Raw genomic sequence first — 21897 nt, 5'->3', positions numbered from 1 at the left:
TACCATTGTCAATGGTATTGAGAGCTGCTGAGAGACCCTGCAGAACCAATAGGGATGACCCCTCCCATCTTTTTGCTAGCTTAGTTCATCCATCAGAGCAATGAAAGCAGTCTCTTTCCCAAAACTGGGATAGGTTTACGACCTGTTCTGGGTGGGGTTGTACTACTTTTGAAGGATCAGGTTTGAAGTCTGAGAATGCTCCTGGACCTGAACCTTGCTCTTGGATGCTTAAATAATGTCTTGTTTAGAGTACTGCATTGTAGCACGTTGTATTTGGGTCTTCACTTGAAGTCTGTTAAACTCCAGCAGATCCAGAAAGTGGCTGATACATTTGGAATACATTTGGAAATTCATCAGTTATAGCAGGTTGTACTGGTTTGCCCGGGCTGTGTTAGTTTCCATTATGTTTCTGAGCACAATTCAAGGAGCTGGTTTTTACCTATAAAATTCTACATAGCAATCCTTCCAGTTCCCAAGCTTTCTGACATGATCTTGCCCTCATATAGTGTTTTGAGGTTTTTTCATGTCCTACCTTATTTAAAGTGTGGCTGGTAGGGACACGGGGTAGACCTTTTCAGTGGTAACTTCCTGGTAATTAAATCCCTCTCCTATGAGGGACAGCTGGCACCTAATGCTAAATGGGCAATAAAGCAATTTTTGTTTTCATCTGACTGTCTTCAGCTGTGCTTTGGTTTTATTTTGTTCATGCTATTTTTGGTTTCTGTAAAAAAGTTTTTATTTGGTGATGTTCTGAAGTTTTTAATTGGTTACTAAATTGTTTATAGGAATAGATAGGCAACCTATACATTTTTAAAAAATAAACAAATCTATAAAAACCAGGCTGGAAATGAGATTGATAGGATGCCACATAATCAATTTCATCCAGGAAAACCCAGAGTTCGGTTGCCACATAAATATTTTGCCCTCAAAATAGATTAGAAACAAATTGGATTAGAAATCGATTGATAATTTTCTTGGATAGGTTTCTTCTACAGTGGTAATAAAATGTGTTGTTCTAAAGCTGTTGTACAAGTGTTGCAGCATTTACAGTCTCCACCACTCAGGCATGCAAGCTTCACCTGGCCTCCTTAAGCAGTCTGGAAAGCAGCAGGACAAGGATCAAGGAGGCATGTGGTCAGCCATAAACTTCTAACTGATCTTTCAATTTAAACTGCCCGCATCCTCTGACTGAATATGCTGAATACTATTCACCAGAAAAGGACAAGCCAGTGCCACTGGGACAACACAGAACTTTTTCTTAACTTTATCTCATTCTTCACTATCTCTTGTTATCAAATACATTAATTTCAGGCATCTAATTGTGGACCAAAAGTTATTATCTCAATGCCTAATCAAGGGTACATTGTATTCCTTCCATTTTGAGCTATTAGAATTCCAATAATCAAATAGAATGCCATAATCAAATAGAATGCCAACTCTGTTTTTGGTTCCGTCTCCTCAACAATTATGCAAACTAACTATAGGAGCTAAGGGAATTGTAACTCCTTTAATCTCTCTAACCTTTTCTCATATTTTGATTTATATCTATGGACATGGATGGCAAGTACGGCCCACCTTGTTTATGTCTCCAGCATTTGAATCCACTACAGAAAACATCTGCATGGTGTCAGATACCAACTAGCATAAATCTTAAAGTAATTCTATATTAGTTTAACACAATTTAATAATTTGTTCTCATATATTTTCAGTCTTGTGCTTGGACCTCCTTGTTTAGATCAATAGATAAGTGTGTTTGGAAATGGTTTTCTTTTTGAAAATTTGTTGAATAAAATTGTAACATGTGGTGTCTTGTGTTTTTATTCAAATACCTACATTTAATTTTAATTTTTTTAAAAATAGTGATTACTGGAAAAGTAATCTGTTTTAACTAGATGCAGGCCACAACCAGTAAGTAGAGAGTTGATGGTTTGGCTCTAGATCTGGAAAACAGAAGTGTGGTGGCAGGGTAAAGTTGGTAGCTACCTGATGACACCTACAGAGCCACACCTAAACTTGCTGGTCCTGGGTTGTTCTTGTTGGTGTGACTTGGTGGTGGGGTGAGGAACACCCATCCTTAACCTTCCAGGTACAGCTAAGGTTGCATGTTGTATCTGCAGTGCCTGTAAGTAAGCCTCTGCTTACATCTGGTCCAAATTGAAAGTCACAACTTCTGGGCCCTTTCTTGCTAGTATGGCATGGTGGCAGGTTGAGGAAGGTCTTCTAGTTCAGGCTGAGGCCGGACGCTGCCTTTGTGGCCTGCACCTGCCTAAGGAATTGTTCCTAGCAGGCCTTGCTCCACCCAAGCTGACGGAAGGTGTATGGAAGAGGCCAAGGAACAGCCAGTCAGTCAGCACAGGTTGAAATTGGTGATATTTAGTACTAAATAAAAAAAAGCTTTATTTTGTTTTGTTGATTAAAATTGGTTCTATTTTGCAAATACAAAAACAAACACCTCTATCAATATGCTGCTTTATTTACTTATGTTCATTCTTAGTTTTTCCTATGGGTATTTTTTTGTCTAATAAACCCTTGTTTTTATTTTGCATCACAATCTCATATTCTTCTCTCATAGTTCCTCCATTGTGTTTCTCTAAATTTAATTCTATAATTAAAAACATTGAAACTTGGGGGGAAAGGACATTGTTTTTCATCTGTTAAGAGTATTTCATTTTGCTCAATTATCTGATTTCTTAAAAAATAAATTGATTTTTATCCATCTTGAAGTTAGCACCTTACCACTGCTGCTTTGAAGCATTAGTCCAAAGTTATTGTGAAGTTACCTATGGTTGAGATGAATTTCATTTCATAGAAGATTGCGTAAACTGTTCAGTGTGTATTACTGTCAGGACCTTTTTATTTACAATGATAGATATATTCTCTTCTTCCCCCCTTCCCTACAGCAAAAATTAGATCATGTCCTTCAACAAATGTAAGAACGGGTGCTTGAAATAACCCTGCATCTATCATGTGGTTAATTAGCAAATTTGACATCAAACCCCTCTTCCACTATGTTTGTATATCTATGCTTGTAGATATAAGGCTGAAAAAGAGGCAACTATGTGATGAGGATCTTCTTTTCTCCAAGTTTAAACTTGAGATGTACTCTGAGCCTGTGCACATTTACTCAAAAGTAATTTTCACTAACATAAATAGGATTCACTCCCAAATAACCTTGTGCATAGGGGTGCAGCCTAAGTCTGGAAGAAGAGCCTGCCCTGCAGCCTTCAGAATGCAGTTTGGTCTGAACATGGCCCTTTCTTATCTCTAGATGCTAGAGGTTCTAGGTTTTTGACTAGAAAGAAGAAAGGGCAAGCTTATATGCAGCCATCAGAATGTAGCTTTATTTGACACAATACTGCATTTTGGAGGCAGCTCAGAGCAGTTTCTTTTCCAAAAAGTGTGTATGAGGGGGAGATATTCAATCTGCACGTCTTCTAAGTGCTAACAGCTGTTTAGGGCTGTTAGGGGAAAAAACTCACTTGTGGTGAGTACCTCTCTCTTGCATGCCTCTGGCAACAAAATAAGTAGTTGTACTGATAGTTACCAGATTTGTGCTAACTCAGAGCAGTGCTGACATGGAACAAAATGGTCTTAACATCTTTATTTAAACTTAGAGAAAGAATTACTTATTTCTTGCTTTGGTATAGTTATTTTGCGCAGAATAGCAGAGGTCCTCCCATTAGAGATATTGCTTGATAGGTGAAATGGCTGCCATAATTAAACAGTAGAAATACAGACATACATATATAGTAAGCTATATTCAAATAACTGCACAATTAGTTCTGTGCACCCAAGGGAGAGTTGGGCTTGTGTTTCCTGAATAGTAGTGCCCCTTTCCACTCAAGAAAAAGTTGTCTGGTTTCATAAGTTGTCTGAAGAAAAAATTGTCACTTTGCCCTTGGATCTTGCCCTTGCCCTTGGTAAGTAGCTCTTTGGATCCAAGCATATGTGCTTATTTTTTTTCCAAAAGTCTTCTATATATGTATTTAAGAATGTTTTGTTGGCAGCCTTCAGTCTCGAAAGACTATGGTATCGTGCTCTGAATGGTGGTTCTGGAACAGTGTCTAGTGTGGCTGAAAAGGCCAATTCGGGAGTGACAATCCCTTCCACACTGGGAGCAAGTGCAGTCTGTCCCTGGTCTCCCTGGCTATGGGCCTTCCTTCTTTGCCTCTTAGCCTCAGTCTGTTGGCCAAGTGTCTCTTCAAACTGGGAAAGGCCATGCTGCACAGCCTGCCTCCAAGCAGGCCGCTCAGAGGCCAGGGTTTCCCACCTGTTGAGGTCCACTCCTAAGGCCTTCAGATCCCTCTTGCAGATGTCCTTGTATCGCAGCTGTGGTCTACCTGTAGGGTGCTTTCCTTGCACGAGTTCTCCATAGAGGAGATCCTTTGGGATCCGGCTGTCATCCATTCTCACAACATGACCGAGCCAACGCAGGCGTCTCTGTTTCAGCAGTGCATACATGGTAGGGATTCCAGCACTTTCCAGGACTGTGTTGTTTGGAACTTTGTCCTGCCAGGTGATGCCGAGGATGCGTCGGAGGCCGTGCATGTGGAAAGCATTCAGCTTCCTCTCCTGTTGTGAGTGAAGAGTCCATGACTCGCTGCAGTACAGGAGCGTGCTCAGGACGCAAGCTCTGTAGACCTGGATCTTGGTATGTTCTGTTAGCTTCTTGTTGGACCAGACTCTCTTTGTGAGTCTGGAAAACGTAGTAGCTGCTTTACCGATGCGCTTGTTTAGCTCGGTATTGAGAGAAAGAGTGTCGGAGATCAGCGTACCCAAGGTACACAAAGTCATGGACAACCTCCAGTTCATGCGCAGAGATTGTAATGCAGGGAGGTGAGTCCACATCCTGAACCATGACCTGTGTTTTCTTCAGGCTGATTGTCAGTCCTTGGCAGGCCTTGCTAAAACGATCCATGAGCTGCTGGAGATCTTTGGCAGAGTGGGTAGTGACAGCTGCATCGTCAAAGAGGAAGTCACGCAGACATTTCAGCTGGACTTTGGACTTTGCTCTCAGTCTGGAGAGGTTGAAGAGCTTTCCATCTGATCTGGTCTAGAGATAGATGCCTTCTGTTGCAGTTCCAAAGGCCTGCTTCAGCAGGACAGCGAAAAAAATCCCAAACAAGGTTGGTGCAAGAACACAGCAGCCCTGCTTCACTCTGCTTCGGATGTCAAAGGGGTCTGATGTGGAGCCATCGAAGACAACAGTGCCCTTCATGTCCTTGTGGAAGGATCTGATGATGCTGAGGAGCCTGGGTGGACATCCGATCTTGGGGAGAATCTTGAAGAGGCCGTCTCTGCTGACCAGGTCGAAAGCCTTTGTGAGATCTATGAAGGCTATAAAGAGTGGCTGTCATTGCTCCCTGCATTTCTCCTGCAGTTGTCTAAGGGAGAATACCATATCAATGGTGGACCTGTTGGCTTGGAATCTGCACTGTGATTCTGGATAAACGCTCTCTGCAAGTACCTGGAGCCTCTTTAGTGCAACTCGGGCAAACTACTTTCCTACAATGCTAAGGAGAGAGATGCCACAGTAGTTGTTGCAGTCACCCCTGTTGCCTTTGTTCTTGTACAGTGTGATGATGTTTGCATCCCTCATGTCTTGAGGTACTCCACCTTCTCTCCAGCAGAGACAGAGGATTTCATGCAGCTCAGTGACAATGATCTCTTTGCAGCACTTTAGGACTTTAGCAGGGATGCTGGTGCCTTCCCTCCTGCAAGGGTGCCTTCCCTCCTGCAAGGGAGTCCAGGGCCACGTGAAGTTCTTCTAGGGTTGGTTCACTGTCAAGCTCCTCCAGCACAGGCAGGCACTCAATGTTGTTCAGCGCTTCTTCGGTGACTACATTTTCTCTGGAATATAGCTCAGAGTAGTGCTGCACCCAGCGTTCCATCTGCTGTGCCTGATCCTGGATGACCTTGCCTGTGGCAGACTTCAGAGGGGCAATTTTCTTCTGTGTTGGACCTAGGGCCTGCTTGATACTGTCATACATCCCCTTGATGTTGCCCGTGTCAGCTGCTATCTGTATCTGGGAGCAGAGCTGGAGCCAGTAGTTGTTCGCACATCTCCTGGCAGTCTGCTGGACTTTGCTGCGAGCAGCTCGGAGGACCTGCAGGTTGCGCTCACTGGGACAGGCCTTGTATGCTGCTTGAGCTCTCCTCTTTTCCTCAATGACTGGTGTCAACTCCTCAGAGTGGGCTTCAAACCAGTCTGCCGTCTTGTTGGTCTTCTTGCCAAATACGGACAAGGCGTTGTTGTAAATGGCATTCTTGAAATGTTCCCATCTGTTGGATGCATTTGCGTCGGCCGGGCCTGGAAGAGATTCCTCAAGCGCTCGTGCAAATTCCTCTACTTTTCTCTGATCCCAGGTCTTGCTGGTATCAATGCAAGGTCTTCCTTCCTTTTTCGTGTGGTACAGTCGCTTTGTTTGCAGTTTCACTCTGCTGCACACCAGGGAGTGGTCAGTGTCGCAGGCAGCACCCTGATAGCTGCGTGTGATGCTGGGAAGGCTGGAGCGTCTGGTGAGAATCAGGTTGAGCTGGTGCCAGTGCTTTGATCTTGGGTGTCTCCAGGAGACTCTGTTGGGGCTTTGTGTTGAAGAACGTGTTGCTGACGCAGAGACCGTGATGACAGCAAAACTCTAGCAGGCGTTGGCCATTTTTGTTCATCTTCCCAGTGCTGAACTGACCTAAGCAAGTGGGCCATGAACTGTGATCAGCACCAACTCTAGCATTGAAATCGCCGAGGATGAACAATGGCTCTTTTACGGGGATCTTCTTGATAGTGGTGGCCAGGTCTTCATAGAATTTGTCTTTGGTTTCTGCTGGAGACGACAGAGTTGGTGCATAAGCACTGATGAGAGTGACAGGTCCTGCTGATGACTGGAGCTGCAGGGACAAAATTCTTTCACTTCCCACAGTAGGTGGGATGATGGATTTCAGCAGGGTATTTCTGACCGCAAAGCCAACACCATGTTCCTTGGTTTTGTTTGGTGGTTTCCCCTGCCAGAAAAATGAGAAATTTCTCAAGAATGTAAGGTAAGGCCATTGGACCATTGATTAACAGGGACTTTCTGTTAACATTCGCTGAGTCATCCCCTCTAGCTACAGGTTGACTGTTTGTCTTGCTATAAGCTTTCTGCTTATAACATCTGGTAACTTAAAGCAAGACACTCCTTCGTGCAGCTGTAAACAACATAAACACAGGTAATGGGCGGTGTGCACACAGGGAACTGTGGATACAAGATCTATGGATTATTGAAGGACGCCTGCACAGGGAGCCCCTGTATCCACTGTTTTAGTTAACTGCAGAGGCATGGAGAGTTCTGCTCCCCTCGTCTCTGGAGGGTCCTCTGAGCACATATGTTCCTGTGGCCTCTGCCAGGCTCCAAATGACTGTAAGTAGCAAAAAAACCCAAAAAACTACTTCTCGTTTGTTGTGAAAACTGAAAGTGATGTTTTCATTGCCTATAAGGCATAGGTGAACCCCTCTGGAGGGTGAGGGTGTTCCCGGTATCTGCGGATTCATGTATCTGTGGAGGGTTCTGGAATGGAACCCTCTGCAAATACAGGGGAACACCTGTACTCAGAATGGCCCTTGACAGCACCTCAAATCTGAAAGTATTAGAAAAACTAGAATTGCACTACAAGAGTTGAAAACAAAGACCAATAGGGAACAAAAGATTCATGCTCCAATCTTACACTTACTCCAGAGTATACACTAATTGAATGGAATGATGGGCAGAATTGCCTGCACAAGGTAAATTGTTGTTTCTCTTTTTCTTGAGTTTTTTTCTTTTGTCGAATCTGTTTAGTTGATTTCACATAAGATAAATATGCATACAATGCAACTGTACTGAATACATAAATTGCTTTGAGAGGCTTTGACTTGAAAGGCAGTCTACAAATTGCAATCAAATAAATAGATAAATAGAACAACTCAGTGTGGGGGAGGAATCTTTGCTTAGCAATAGGAGATGTGCTTTACTTCCCCAGGAGCTCCAACTTGGGGAAGACTCTTGTTTGAAACCCTGAAGAGTTGAGGTTGGTCATTACAGACAATACAGAGCTAGATAGACATATGATCTGATTACACAACTGCCTCAGTTCAGTGTGCTAATGTAGCATAGAATATATAAGAATTACATATATTTTTAAGATTGTCTTGTAACTCATTTAAGTGTTATAGGTATCAAGTAGTGGTTAACGTCAGTTGCAGTTTCCTCTTTGTTACGAAAATATTGTTTCTGTCTCTAAAGAAGAGGCAACTACGGTGAAGAAGTGGTTTAGCAATCAGAGGAATTCTTGTTCCAGGTGCTTAGCCAATTACTTCTATCAGTTCAATGGAACATTCATGTCCGGTTTCTTAGGTGTCCTGGTCATTTGCATCCCACTCTACCTGGGCAACAAACCCATGTTATTTATCTTATGCCTCTTATCCCAGCCCTAACCCTTTGCATTTTAAAGATTAAAAAGCACATTTATAGTTCCAGCTTTGTTATACAAGGATTTGATTCAACACAAATGGCCACTGCAAATGGGAAGGAATGTGCTGATCCTTGGAGAAGGGGAAAATGCATCTCTTTAAAAAGCAGTTTTAAAAACTGTTACTGTTGTAGAGAGACAGTCATGAAAGCGATCATTCCATTTTTCAGCTGACCTAGGCAAAGGAAGTGGATCTTTTGCATTTCTAATTGCTGACTGCCTCTCTACAACAGTAAGGAAAGCTGTTTTTAAACCACACTTGTAAAGGAACACACTTTTTAATTTTTTAAAACTGCTTTTATTTAACACATTTCATGATCTTATCAGGGAGTCCCAGAATCAAACTCCCGCAGATGTCGAGGCACAACCTTATTCCATTAGAAGCAAGGGAGGGGCAAGAAACCTGGAAATGGGTCTTTAAATATATTTCCCACTTTTTTTTGGTCCACTAGGGTTTCTGGAACAGAACTCCAGTGGATAACAAGGGATGACCTGTAATATAAATATACATATACTGGGACACAAATGTCTGAGAGGCAAAAAGAAGGAATGCAAGTGCCCAATACCAGGACGCAGTTGTTCAGGATACAAAAGTCCTGTCTCTATAAAGCGTGAGTCATAATGGTCTCTGAGATTTTAGGGTACCACTAAATCGTAATGGAAAGGGATTGGGTAAGATAGTTAATGGTAATGGAAAAAGAAATGCTTTTTACTGACCTTACAAATACTGGATGTTTCCACCCTTCAAGATGCATCAAATGTCTATCTTGTAATCCATTTTGACCCATACTTGCACCAGCGTTGCCTGGGCCTGAGTGATAGCTGTGGTAATGCGTTGTTTCAATACCACTAATCTGGGGGCAGGAGCGGCACAAACACAAAAGTGCTATTGAATCGTGATGATGGACTCGATTTTCACATACTCCAAAATGCAGTAAGTCTTCTCAGCTCGTGATGGCATCCTGACTAATGGAACTCCCCCTGCCACCTAAAGATGTGCCAATTCTCCATTGCACGTACATACAAAACCTGGATACTTTCTATCGCCATGTGCCGTGTTTCTGTATCCTTTATGGTGTATAGCTCACCTCCAACTCTGAAATTTATGATTGGCATGATTGATGGTTGGTTTTCAATGTCCATGTCAGCAAGGGCAGTATTTTCTTCTATAATTTGGTGCATTATTCATTCACAGTAATCTGCCTGTAATCTGACTTTGTGGGTATTTTTTTTTTAGTTTCTCTTGAAGTTCTTTCTAAATTTTAAAGAGCATCAGCAATGCAGCAACAATCTTTCCACAGTTTCTCCAAAGCGTGTCAAAATACTGAAATCATCTGGATTTCTCTCCATTGTTATATACAGCGGCAAACACACTTCCATCTATTTTGTCACAATTTTCTTTACAAATTGTTAGCAGAAAAGGGCAGTTATTTTATGAATTGTTCAAAACGGCATGCAATTGAATTGTGTTATATATCTTGTGGGAGAATTAGTTTGTCTTGTTTGCTTCAGTGAAGCAGAAGGAACATGGTTGTATAGAAGTATTTTGCTGTTTCAACAACGTTTTCCTTTATTCATGGTCTACTTGTGTGTTTGACTGAGATGCAGTAAACAAGCACTGAAACCATAAGATTCAAACCCTTTTAATTATATTCTAGATTTCTTTGTGAAGATGCTTAAGCTGCTGAAGGGGAGCTTTCTGTTTAATATCAGGAGAAATATATTAACAGTAAGAACATAAGAACAGCCCTGCTGGATCAGGCCATAGGCCCATCTAGTCCAGCTTCCTGTATCTCACAGCGGCCCACCAAATGCCCCAGGGAGCACACCAGATAACAAGAGACCTGCATCCTGTTGCTCTCCCTTGCATCTGACATAGCCCATTTCTAAAATCAGGAGGTTGCACATACACATCATGGCTTGTAACCCTTAATGGATTTTTCCTCCAGAAATTTGTCCAATCCCCTTTTAAAGGGGATTAGGCCAGATGCCATCACCACATCCTTTGGCAAGGAGTTCCACAGACCAACCACACGCTGAGTAAAGAAATATTTTCTTTTGTCTGTCCCAACTCTCCCAACACTCAATTTTAGTGGATGTCCCCTGTAGTTCAACAGAGGAACTGATCAAGAACTGTTCAAGAGGAACTGATTGCCAAGGGACGTGGTGGGTTGTCTGTTGCTGAGGCCTTCAAGCAGAGGCCTGACAGGCACTTTGTAGAGTTGCTCTAGAGAGGATTTTCCTGCATCATGCAGGGGTTTGGTGGCCTTGAAGACCCATTTCAACTCTGCAATTTGTTATATCAGCTGTATTGTCTATGACAGAATTTCTACTTTTAAATATTTTGCCATGTGGTTATTTACTGAGGTATCAATTGTTTCTGTAAGGTGACATTCCCATTTTTTGCTGTCACAAAAACATACATTCTGGATCATTGTATACATTGCTCCACCCACCAAGGAGGAAGCAAGAAAGTTCCCCCTCAGTACTTCTAGCACACAGTTCAATTGTTTTGTACAGTACGTCCAACAACCTTCCTCTAATGTCTAACTCATTTCATACAGAGGGCCGAATAGCATTCATCATGCCTACTGAGGGGCTGGATATGATGTCGTTAGGCAAGAAGTTATATCAAACAGATCATAAACGGATGATGTCATTAAACAGGTCAAAAATAAGTACTTCTCACTTAGGAATTCATTAGCTGCAAATGACAGAAGAGAAAATATGCAATTCTTGATCATATTTCAAGATATGGGAGAGTTCAATTTTCATAAGAACAGCCCCGCTGGATCAGGCCATAGGCCCATCTAGTCCAGCTTCCTGTAGCTCACAGTGGCCCACCAAATGCCCCAGGGAGCACATAAGATAACAAGAGACCTGCATCCTGGTGCCCTCCCTTGCATCTGACAGCCCATTTCTGAAATCAGGAGGTTGCACAAACACATCATGGTATGTAACCAGTGTTGGATTTTTTTCTCCAAAAATTTGTCCAATCCCCTTTTAAAAGCATCTAGGCCAGGGGTCGGCAACCTTAAACACTCAAAGAGTCATTTGGACCCGTTTTCCGGAGGAAAAAAAACCTCAGGAGCCACAAAACCCTTTTGACATAAAAATGAAGATAATACTGCATATATAGTGTTTTTTTACCTTTATGCTCTTATAGGTCCCATTTTTATAATGTAGCCCCCTCTTGTAGCTTTTAGTTAGTTTTGTCATACATTCTTGTTCTGTGTTTTCAGACGCCTGGTCCTCTATGGTGTTTTGCCTGATTCCAAGGCCATTCTCTGCCTGGAGAATTATGCCCACTTTAAGCAAATTAGCTCCCCTTCTTTCCCCCAACAAATGACCCTGGTTCTGCCCTGCAGTCCTGCTGGACCCCACCTCCAGGGTAGCTCACCTGTTCAACCTGCAGAGGTCCTCTCTCCTGCCAGCAGCCTCCCACCACTACAGCAGACCCTTGGTCATCAGCAGGTCTTGGGCACAGCAGCCACACTTCAAACTCCAGTATCTCCAGCAGTCCATTAGTCACAAAGTCAGTGGCAGGGTCCAAAGCCAAGTCACAGTCCAAGGTCAGAGTCCTCAATCAGTCAAATCAGTCAGAGTATCCAAGTCAATAAGTCCAGTCAGTCTCCTCTCCTACCTCCAACCTGCACTCCTTCTACAACCCACACCCCCTTCCTCAGGTGCCCTGAGGGCCCTATTGCCTTCAAGTGGCTGCAACTGTGCAGCACACTCTGCTGGATGCCCAGGCCTTACCCTTAAAGGGGCCACTGCTGACACCACATCTACCTCCTCACCAGATCTTCCAGGATTCCAATACATATGTCAGTTATGACATCTGCTTATCTTACATGGATACTAAAGAACTCCCCCCACCTTCCAGAGGCACCCTGCTGGAAGGAAAAAAGGACACAGACTCTAGAGGTGAGGAAGAGAAGAAGCCAGAGCGGGGCAGCCACAGGCCAGCTTCTGCCCTGCCTGCCTGTCCTCCCTCACTCAGGCTGCAACCCTCTCCACACTATCCTGGGAGTAAGCCCCATTGGCTACAATGGGACTTCTGAGCAGACAAGTTGGTTGGAGCTCTCAGGTTGCAGTCCTCTCCACACTTTCCTGGGAGGAAGCCTCACTGACTACTTGTGAGTAGACCTGCATAGGAGGGGGCTGAGGCTTCAGCCCTCCACACCTTCCTGGGAGGAAGCCCCACTGACTACAGCAGGGCTTACTTGTGAGTAGACCTGCACAGGAGGAGGCTGAGGCTACAGCCCTCCACACCTTCCTGGGAGTAGCCCAGGGACAACATCGGGGCTTATTCTGGAACAGACCTGTGCGGGCTCCCATTCACCCGTCCTTGCGCTTGGCCTTGAGCAGGCTCCAAGGCTGCCATCCCAGGCACCCTTTCCTGGGAGTAAGCTTCATCCGCTGTAATGGGGCTTACAACTGAGTAGACACATATAGGAGCAGGCTGCAAGGCTGCCATCCCAGGCACCCTTTCCTGGGAGTAAGCTTCATCCGCTGTAATGGGGCTTACAACTGAGTAGACACACAGGATGTCTCCTCAGCTGTGGAGGAAAAGCCTCTCCTTGCACTGAGTGGGGACCTGCTCAGGGAAAGGCAGGCTGCAAGGGCTGGCAATGGCTGAAGAGGAGGTCGTCCTGCTGGAGAGTTGGGGAGCTTAAGCCTGCAGAGAGAAACAGGGAAAAACAGGGAGCGTAAGCCTGCAGAGCGGGCAAAATTGAAAAGGGAAACCAATGTGGAACAGGTGGGGGTGAAGGGAGAGGAGGGCAGTGAGCTCAGGGGGCGGAGGGAAGCAGCCTGCCCTCCCAACACAGGTGCCTCCTGTTACCCCCTTTGCCACTTTCACCGGGAGGAGCCGCAGCAGACAGCTGAAAGAGCCACATGCGGCTCTAGAGTTGCAGGTTGCCGACCCCTGATCTAGGCCCAAGGCCATTACCACATCCTGTGGCAAGGGGTTCCACAGACCAACTACAGGCTGAGTAAAGAAATATTTTCTTTTGTCTGTCCTAACTCTCCCAACACTCAATTTTAGTTGATGTTCCTTGGTTCTGGTGTTGTATGAGAGGGTAAAGAGCATCTCTCTATCCTTCCTGTGCATAATTTTGTATATCTGAATCATGTTCCCCCTCAGGCACCTCTTTTCTAGGCTGAAGAGGCCCAAACGCTGTAGCCTTTCCTCATAAGGAAGATGCCCCAGCCCAGTAATCATTTTAGTGCAAAATTTAGTGCAAAATCTTTTGCAATTTTTCCATTTCCACTATGTCCTTTTTGAGATGTGGTGACCAGAACTGGATGCAATACTCCAGGTCTTACCATCTATTTGTACATCATTATAATATTAACCAATATAATATTTCATGGGGGCTGCCCTTTCAGCAGTAACACCTCAGCATTGGTCAGCAGCTGAGGGCCAGAAAAAAGCTTCTGCGGGCTACGTCTGACTCCCAGGCCTTATGTTTGACACCCCTGGTTTAAGCCCTGTGGCCCTCACCACATCTTATAATAGCCAATTCCATAATTCTTGTGCTGGGCCTATGAAACAAAATAGTAAAAATAAATAAATGATGCACATTGTTATGCAAGGCATTGTTTTAAAAAAAGCAAGTGAACAATTGTACTAAGGTTTGAGATCCACATTTCTGAAGAAAAAAAATTCTTACTGTTTTAGGGAGCTGAGGAGTACGACCACAAATATAGACTGGATTTTCCAGTATTTGTTAACCATTATGTTCCGTCCTAAGGGATATTTAACTATAAACGCTGTAGTGGAAGTGACTGTCCTTAAGAGAGGAACACTGCTAGCATTGCTATGTTCCTCCTAGAGTAGTGCAGCACTAACACAAGCAACAAAACATTTGAACCATGTTAGTCCTTTTCCCCCATAAAATAAGAAATTGTCTAAATGACTTGAAACTATTAATGACATAGAAAGCAAGTCTTCACCTAGGGTGCTTAAACTTTTCAGAATCCATTTAGTAATGGTGAAAAATGCAGCAGACAAATATATCCACAAAAACATTCCAGTTTTTTTTTACTTATTTAAAGCATTTTTATCCTACCCTTCCATCAGAATTGCCTCTAGAACAGCTTGCATGAAATCATTGCAGTTGCCAGGGAAAGGGGATCCAGGGGAGAAGACAGGTTGATTTGGGGGTGGGAGTAATGTCTGTCTAATGGTTACCGCTTAAACACACTCCTTCCCACTGTCCGCTTTTCCATTATTGGATCAACAGTGGAATGTTTTTATCTGCTGCCCAATCACAGATTATAGATTCCAAGTAGAGGTGGGCCACCTGGAGGAAAAACCCTCCCAGGAGAATCCTGAGGTAAAAATCAAATCCAGAATAGCAACTGCGAGACAACCCATTGAATTGCCAATGAACATGGGCTAGGTAGGCAAGTGTTAAAAGGTAACTTAATTTTTTAAAAGTTCTAAAGAAAAGGAATAGGAGGTTAGAAGAATTGCAAGCAGGCTGATGGAAATACCTAAATTTAGGTGAATAGCCACAAAGCAAAGACTTGATGGGAGGGTTACAATAACCAGTAGTACCCAGCAGATGGAGCTAGAATGCTGCTCAAAAGCAAAACACATAATCCCTTCCCCCATGCGTTTGCTCAATTAAACCGGCGAAGTTTGCAGTGTGGCTTGGAGGGGTAAAAGCAGACTAAACCTAAATTAATGCCTGAACCCATCTGGCTTTAAATACAGTCACTATCCTTGGTGTCTGTGCTTACAGGAGAGTAAGTGTGCTTTCTATACACCAGCAGCAGACATCATGACTTAACAACACAGAGCTTCCTTGTAGTTGGGGGTTTGAGGTCATCCTTGTACCCTAGGTTTGAGTTCATCAGGTTACATCAGGGGTGTCCAAAATTTTTGGCAGGAGGGCCACATCATCTCCCTGACACTGTGTCGGGGACTGGGGAAAAAAGGAATTAATTTACATTTAAAATTTGAATAAATTTACATAATTTACATAAATGAATATATTAAAGATGAACTTATATAAATGAATGAAGGTCTTACAATAGCTCAAGGCCTATAAAAGGCCTTAAGAACATAAGAACAGCCCCACTGGATCAGGCCGTAGGCCCATCTAGTCCAGCTTCCTGTATCTCACAGCGGCCCACCAAATGCCCCAGGGAGCACACCAGATAACAAGAGACCACATCCTGGTGCCCTCCCTTGCATCTGGCATTCTGACATAACCCATTTCTAAAATCAGGAGGTTGCGCATACACATCATGACTTGTACCCCATAATGGATTTTTCCTCCAGAAACTTGTCCAATCCCCTTTTAAAGGTGTCTAGGCTAGACGCCAGCACCACATCCTGTGGCAAGGAGTTCCACAGACCGACCACACGCTGAGTAAAGAAATATTTTCTTTTGTCTGTCCTAACCCACCCAACACTCAATTTTAGTGGATGTCCCCTGGTTCTGGTATTATGTGAGAGTGTAAAGAGCATCTCCCTATCCACTCTGTCCATCCCCTGCATAATTTTGTATGTCTCAATCATGTCCCCCCTCAGGCGTCTCTTTTCTAGGCTGAAGAGGCCCAAACGCCGTAGCCTTTCCTCATAAGGAAGGTACCCCAGCCCTGTAATCATCCTAGTCGCTCTCTTTTGCACCTTTTCCATTTCCACTATGTCTTTTTTGAGATGCGGCACAAAGCAAGGCTGGCCTTTCCTTTGCTGCCGCTGTTGCATCACAAATGTGAAACAGCAAGCAGTGGAGGGAGCTCTCATCCCACAGCTCATGCGAGAGGTCAAATAGTTGCCCTCATGCTGAGAGCAGTTACGTCGGGCCAGTGAGGGCTCCGACAAATCTCTGGAGGGCCAGAGGCTCATTGGAGACTGGGGGCTCCCTGAGGGCCGCATTGAGAGGCCTCGAGGGCCGCAAGTGGCCCCAGGGCCAGGGTTTGGGCTCTCCTGGGTTACATGATTGGAGAAGTGGAGCCCGCATGGCTTCTTCATCCTGACTTTTTAACCTAGACATGCCCTAGCAATTGGGCAGCAAACTTATCTGTCTGTAGGAGACTAGTTACTCCAGATAGAGGAAAACAGTTCTGCGTCCTCATATGCACATGGCTAATGGATGATGGAGTATCAAATGAATTACAAGAATGTTGCAGGAGGATTTTCCAGCAGCTCAAAGACACAGGAGACACACACCTGCACAGGAGTTTCTGGGGAATTAGGAAGTATTCTAAAGTAGGAAAAATTAGGCAAAAAATTGATAGGGCATTCATCACAACAACAAAGGGGTGTTAGGGGGAGAAATATGCTGTAGGTTCTTCTGTACACTTGAAGATTTATGTATGGATCTTTGTTTTCATGCATTGCCTAATTTTATCATAAAACACCATTCTATGGAGGAAAAAAGGAACTTCTGACTTACCTTATAAATGGGGGAAAGTTAGGTCACTTCATTAAAAATTTTTTATTTAAAAACATGTATCCTCCTTTTCTCCCAAAATCTCCCACTTTCAATTTGTTGTTTTACAAATGTAGGATTGTGTGTTGGAGGATGGGAAAAGTGCGGTAATTTTAAAATGATGGTTCTTAATTTTATTATTTTTATGTGGCTTATTTATCATAACTTTTATGTTCCTGACAAAACTGTATCGACTGGTATCTTAATCTTTGCACTGAACAATAACTTCCTAGTTGCTGTGGAAGTACAGGTGTGCCTCCTTATCCTTGGGGTTCTGTTCTGGAACCCCTCTGTGGGTAGCCAGAACTGTAGTCTGACCCCTTTGGAGGCGAGGGGAGCCCAGCTCCCTTTGGCTCCAGAGGGGCTTCTGAGTTCAGCAGAGGCTGCGAACCTCCATACACTTCCATAAGGACTTCCATAAGGCCTCTCAGTGCCTTATAAACAGGGATGGGCAAATCCAGCATGATTTGACTCATGTCATGAGTGTCGTCCCCCCCCCAACTTGAGTCAAAAACAAGTCCTATCAGCTGCACTTTCTGAGCCACCTGGGGTGTTTTTGGTCTCAAAAAGACTCAAGTCTTGTTGATACACATGTCAGGTGCGGGAAGAATAAAACGGAACTGGTACTGGGGTGTATGTGTGTGTAGAAGTTCAGTTTAAACACTCCCCTGCTGCCCCATCGCATCTGTAAACAAGGCAGGAGGGGGTGGGATGGATGATGAGAGAGCAGGGACAGAAGCAGCAAGAGGGAGGAGGGTCACATGCAGCAGCTTTGAGGCTTACCAGGACCACCCAATCCTTTGCAGCTGCACTTAGAAGTACATTTTTTGCCATTGTAAAAATTGGGAAAACTGCCTGTGGGCCAATTACAATTGTTTGGTTCTGTTACTGTTTCTGTATTTTTGAATCAAAATACATGTAATAGGTCATTTTCACTTGTTGGAAAGGGGGGGGGACTTCTAATTACAGGGAAACCAGTTATTTAAAATGTATTTCTCTACTGAGGAACTGTCTACTAGTTATTTCTCAGTAGTTATTTCTTGTCCCCTTGTTTGAAATTTGTATTGCAAGAGAGCAGCCAGTTGTCCGTACTCTTATACAAGAATGTCTCGAAACTTGTACCTTATCTTAGTTCCAAGAAATCGTACCTAATCTTCTCTGTCCATGAACAATCCCTTTGAAGTCCATACCAAACCAAGAAAGAAATACAGCCCTGTAAGACACCTTGAGTGTTTCAGAAAGGCAGGATATAAATTCTTCAAATAAATACTTACACACAAGCATTCATTTGAAATGATTAAATATTCATTTAACCATTTGTCATAGATATGTATATCAGTTCAGTGATTAATCTCTTGTTATAAATGGACTGTATCCTGAGAAATTTAGGTCCTAAGTCCAATTGAAATTATTGAGAGTTAAGTTATGGTTGAGTTTCACTGATTTCAATAATGCTTTGTCATTGCTAATTTTTTTAGGACACAACCCAATATGTTCCTTGTAAATCAATCTAATTTACTCAACACAAGCCTGAATCCTGTATTAAGAATAGGGGAATAAGAATACCAAAAAAAGTAAATATCAGAGACTCTGCATGCATTCTACCTGCACAGTTTATACAAGTAATGGAATTCAACAATGCAACTTCTTGCATTGCCTGGACAGAATTTCAGTTTATTTTTTAATTACTGTGGAGTATGCATGACCTTGATTGTAGTTAGTTGGGGGAGGGGGGAAGCAATATGTCCGTTAGCTTGTAGCTCAGGTTTTTGAAGAGCCACATATTAATTCGCTTGTATAAAAGAATCTTTGGAGGGGAAATTTGCCAGAAGTAGGAAACAATTGAATATCTTTTCCAAAAGATATACATGACCTAAATAATATCTCCACATATTAGAAGACGGTAGTAGTTTTGCCCCTTACTGTAATAAATAAGCAAAGTACTGAAAGTTTTCCATGGGTAGTTTACTAAACATAAATTCATAACATGTACGGTACTCTGTTTTACAACCAGTAGAATTTCTGCAGGACATCATTTCTTCAAAGCTTTTGCATAGCTGAAACTCAGTTAGAAATGGCTAATCCAGAATTCTTTTGAAAAGCATTTTGTTGAAATTTCAGATTAGAACACACTTCGGGAAAGGATATTGCAAAATAGATTCTCTCTCTATTATTTGCACACTTCCAGAAAGCAGCTGCTGTATCTTTAAAAAGTCTATCCAGTAAGTCGTCCCTGCTCTGTTGGTACATCCCTGGTTTGCCAGCAGTAAAGCTGCTTAATAGAACATTCCATTTCCTGTTCCCTTGCTGACACAGAGGAGTGTTCCTACTGGCAGTGATCTAATCATAGTGCAGTAAGAATCATGGCAGTTTGATAAAACATGGTGGAGACAGCAGCTGAAATGGAAGCTTATGTTTTAGAAGACGTTCTTGAGGTAGGCTGTGCTTTTTCACATATTGCAGCATGCAGGGAAGAACCAATTAACATAAAGGACCTTAAAGGGGAAGCTGTACATTAAGGCAAGTCACATAGTCCTTTTTATGTGTGGTGTGTGCCAGGAATGACTCGCAGTCAGCTAGATCAGTCAAGAAGTGAATATTGTTCAGATTCAGTGTTTTATAAATTGTAGATACGGGATATATTGGGAGTAGGAGGCTCGGCTTTCTTGTCTCGTCTGCCTGCTTGTGACCTTTAGATTAACTCATTAGAAGGTGGGGCTGCAAATCAGCAGATAATTATGTTCAGTCCTTTCTAACATACTAAATTCGGCACTAAGAAAACACATGCTTTGATCCTTCAGTGGTCAGAAGGAACAGTATTGTTTGACATTGATTCAATTGAGAGGATTACAATAGGAAAAAAATGACAAGGTAAAATATGTAGCCTCATCTTGCTTGCCTTTTAAGATGACATAAGTATAACACTCTCCTAGTAGTGTTTGGCTATCCTCACATGCAGTGTGAAATTACTGTAGATTTTCTCATCATTACTCTCAGTGAGTCTGACTACATTTTTAAAAAATTTATTTAGATTGCAGATTATTACAATTTCCTGTCAAGATAATGCTGGGCAGGGGAGAAGGACAGGTAGCAGAGGAGATAAAGGCCTTCTGCGCATTTATTAAGTGCTGCATGATCAATGAACATTTTCTGGAGTCTGTGTGTGTATGCACTTGGGGATGACACTGCAGTAGCAAGCTTATTTTCTCTCTCTCTCTCTCTCTCTGTGTGTGTGTGTGTGTGTGTGTGTGTTCTAGAGAGAGCAAGCTGTGTTTTGCTGTAATTTGTTACTTTTATGTCTACCTTTTATTACCCTCTTTCTCTTGAGCTGAATCTGTAAAATAGAGCATCCCCCTCCCTTGCTAAAATATCAGTGGCTAGCTGCCCCTCAAATTCAGGTGATATATTTTAGAAGTTCACTTTTAGAAGTGCATATTTAGCATGATAATAGGTTTTAGTGATACCAGTACTTGAAGTAACAAGTTTTTTTTTTGGGTGGGGGGAGGAATATGCAGTTAGTTCTTAAATACTTAAGTCCTGTGTACGTGCTTAGCTTTTCTGCTGTTGTTCTGCCATCTATAGTTTCCAAAGCAGTAATTTAATTTTTGCATTTTCACTTTCTGAGGAACTTAGTAGACATAGTAGTCATGCTTCTTCTCGTGAGATAAATTTGAAATTGCTACTTTATAAAAATATTTTGTAGCATTACAAGCAATGTAAATATATTATAACTAGCAACTATGTGGGGAAAAATTTATAACAGGCTTGTGCTTTCCTTCAACACTGTCCTGGATTAGCTCCAAATAAAATATAACTTACTTATTTGTAATATTGATATTCTACTATTCTTGGCCTGCAGGACTCTTGAAGCAGCTAACAGTCTTCAATACATAGCAATACAATAAAACCACTGTTTAAGAATTGCAGTAACAAGCTGAAGAATAAAACAACCAACACAAATTCATAGAACATCCAAATCATCAATAAAGCCAGTCTCAGTCTGCCTCCATTGGGATATAGTGCATACAGGTGCAAAACATCAGTGACAGTATCAGGTGCCTTGTGGGAAAAGCACAGGTGACAAAGCAATTATGAGAAGAGTCTGTCCTCAGAAATTCATTTCTAGCTTTTATAATCATTGCCAGACTTACGAAGAATGTTAAATTCTTTTACTTGAATTGTTATACAGCTATTGCAGTGTTCAGTGGGTTAATTGTATGGGATGAGAAGGAGACATTTCCATTGATCATGTTACCAGTCATGTCTGTCGTGAATATGTACATGTTAGGCCTTGGTTAGCATGTGAAGCCTGAACCAAACTAAGTCAGTAATGAAGAAGTTGCTAGCAATTCCTAGCTGCAAGAATGTGAGTAAACAAACACAAAGATTGTTGTCTCTCCTCTGCTGGCCAGAAAGGGCAGACAACAAGAATTACAACCCATTGGAATGTAGCACCTTTGCAGACAGAATGGTGCCTTATCAAGCTGATGAAATGCAGCTGTGGATCTCTAGTTGGGAGGGGTAAGAACTAAGAGGGCTAGGATCCAGGCCCACTTCAAGAAGGTTCTGTCCTCAAAAGTTTCTGATTGGACAGTCTAAATAAGTATGAAGTCACCTCAGTACTATTAGCATAAGAAGTATAATAATGAGGCCCAAAGGGTGGGTCCGGTTCCTTCTTGGACAGAGTTTTTGGGTGCAACATCGTGCACGCTGTGAGCTCCATTGTCCACCATGGGCATCTGGCCTCACAGGTAGCCTGGAACTAAAAGATCTACAAGAAGCTGACCCAGGTGAGAGATAGAGATTAATAAAGATAGCCAGCTAGCTTTATTATTTTATTGCTGATATGTTTCCGAGATGTTTATGCCTCTAGCATTTGCTGCCTTACGTAACCTTATGTAACCTTATGTATTACAAAAAGTTAAACAAAATAAACAAAAATCTCTTTTACTGAGTTGTTTCA

The 21897-nt window shown here is 42.7% G+C and overlaps 1 protein-coding gene across 5 annotated transcripts in view; it reads left to right on the top strand.

The window, feature by feature from the left end:
* ANKRD17 (ankyrin repeat domain 17) overlaps window positions 1–21897 on the top strand; it is a 155067-nt gene that overhangs the window by 27020 nt on the left and 106150 nt on the right. Inside the window, exon 1 of one of the 5 annotated variants that reach the window (XM_066627456.1) lies at window positions 19279–19369. The exons of 3 other annotated variants lie outside the window; for them this stretch is intronic. In XM_066627456.1, the coding sequence (XP_066483553.1) occupies window positions 19316–19369 (54 nt within the window). In that variant the 5' untranslated portion in view covers window positions 19279–19315. Of the gene's footprint in view, window positions 1–19278; window positions 19370–19740; window positions 19806–21897 lie in introns of those variants that run through there. One more of the 5 variants, XM_066627457.1, reaches the window with a different exon arrangement.

Source organism: Tiliqua scincoides, chromosome 5 (assembly GCF_035046505.1).
Source record: "Tiliqua scincoides isolate rTilSci1 chromosome 5, rTilSci1.hap2, whole genome shotgun sequence".
NCBI lineage: Eukaryota > Metazoa > Chordata > Lepidosauria > Squamata > Scincidae > Tiliqua > Tiliqua scincoides.
The sequence above is the reverse complement of the archived record's forward strand: the minus strand, read 5'-3'. Positions and strand labels throughout refer to the sequence as shown.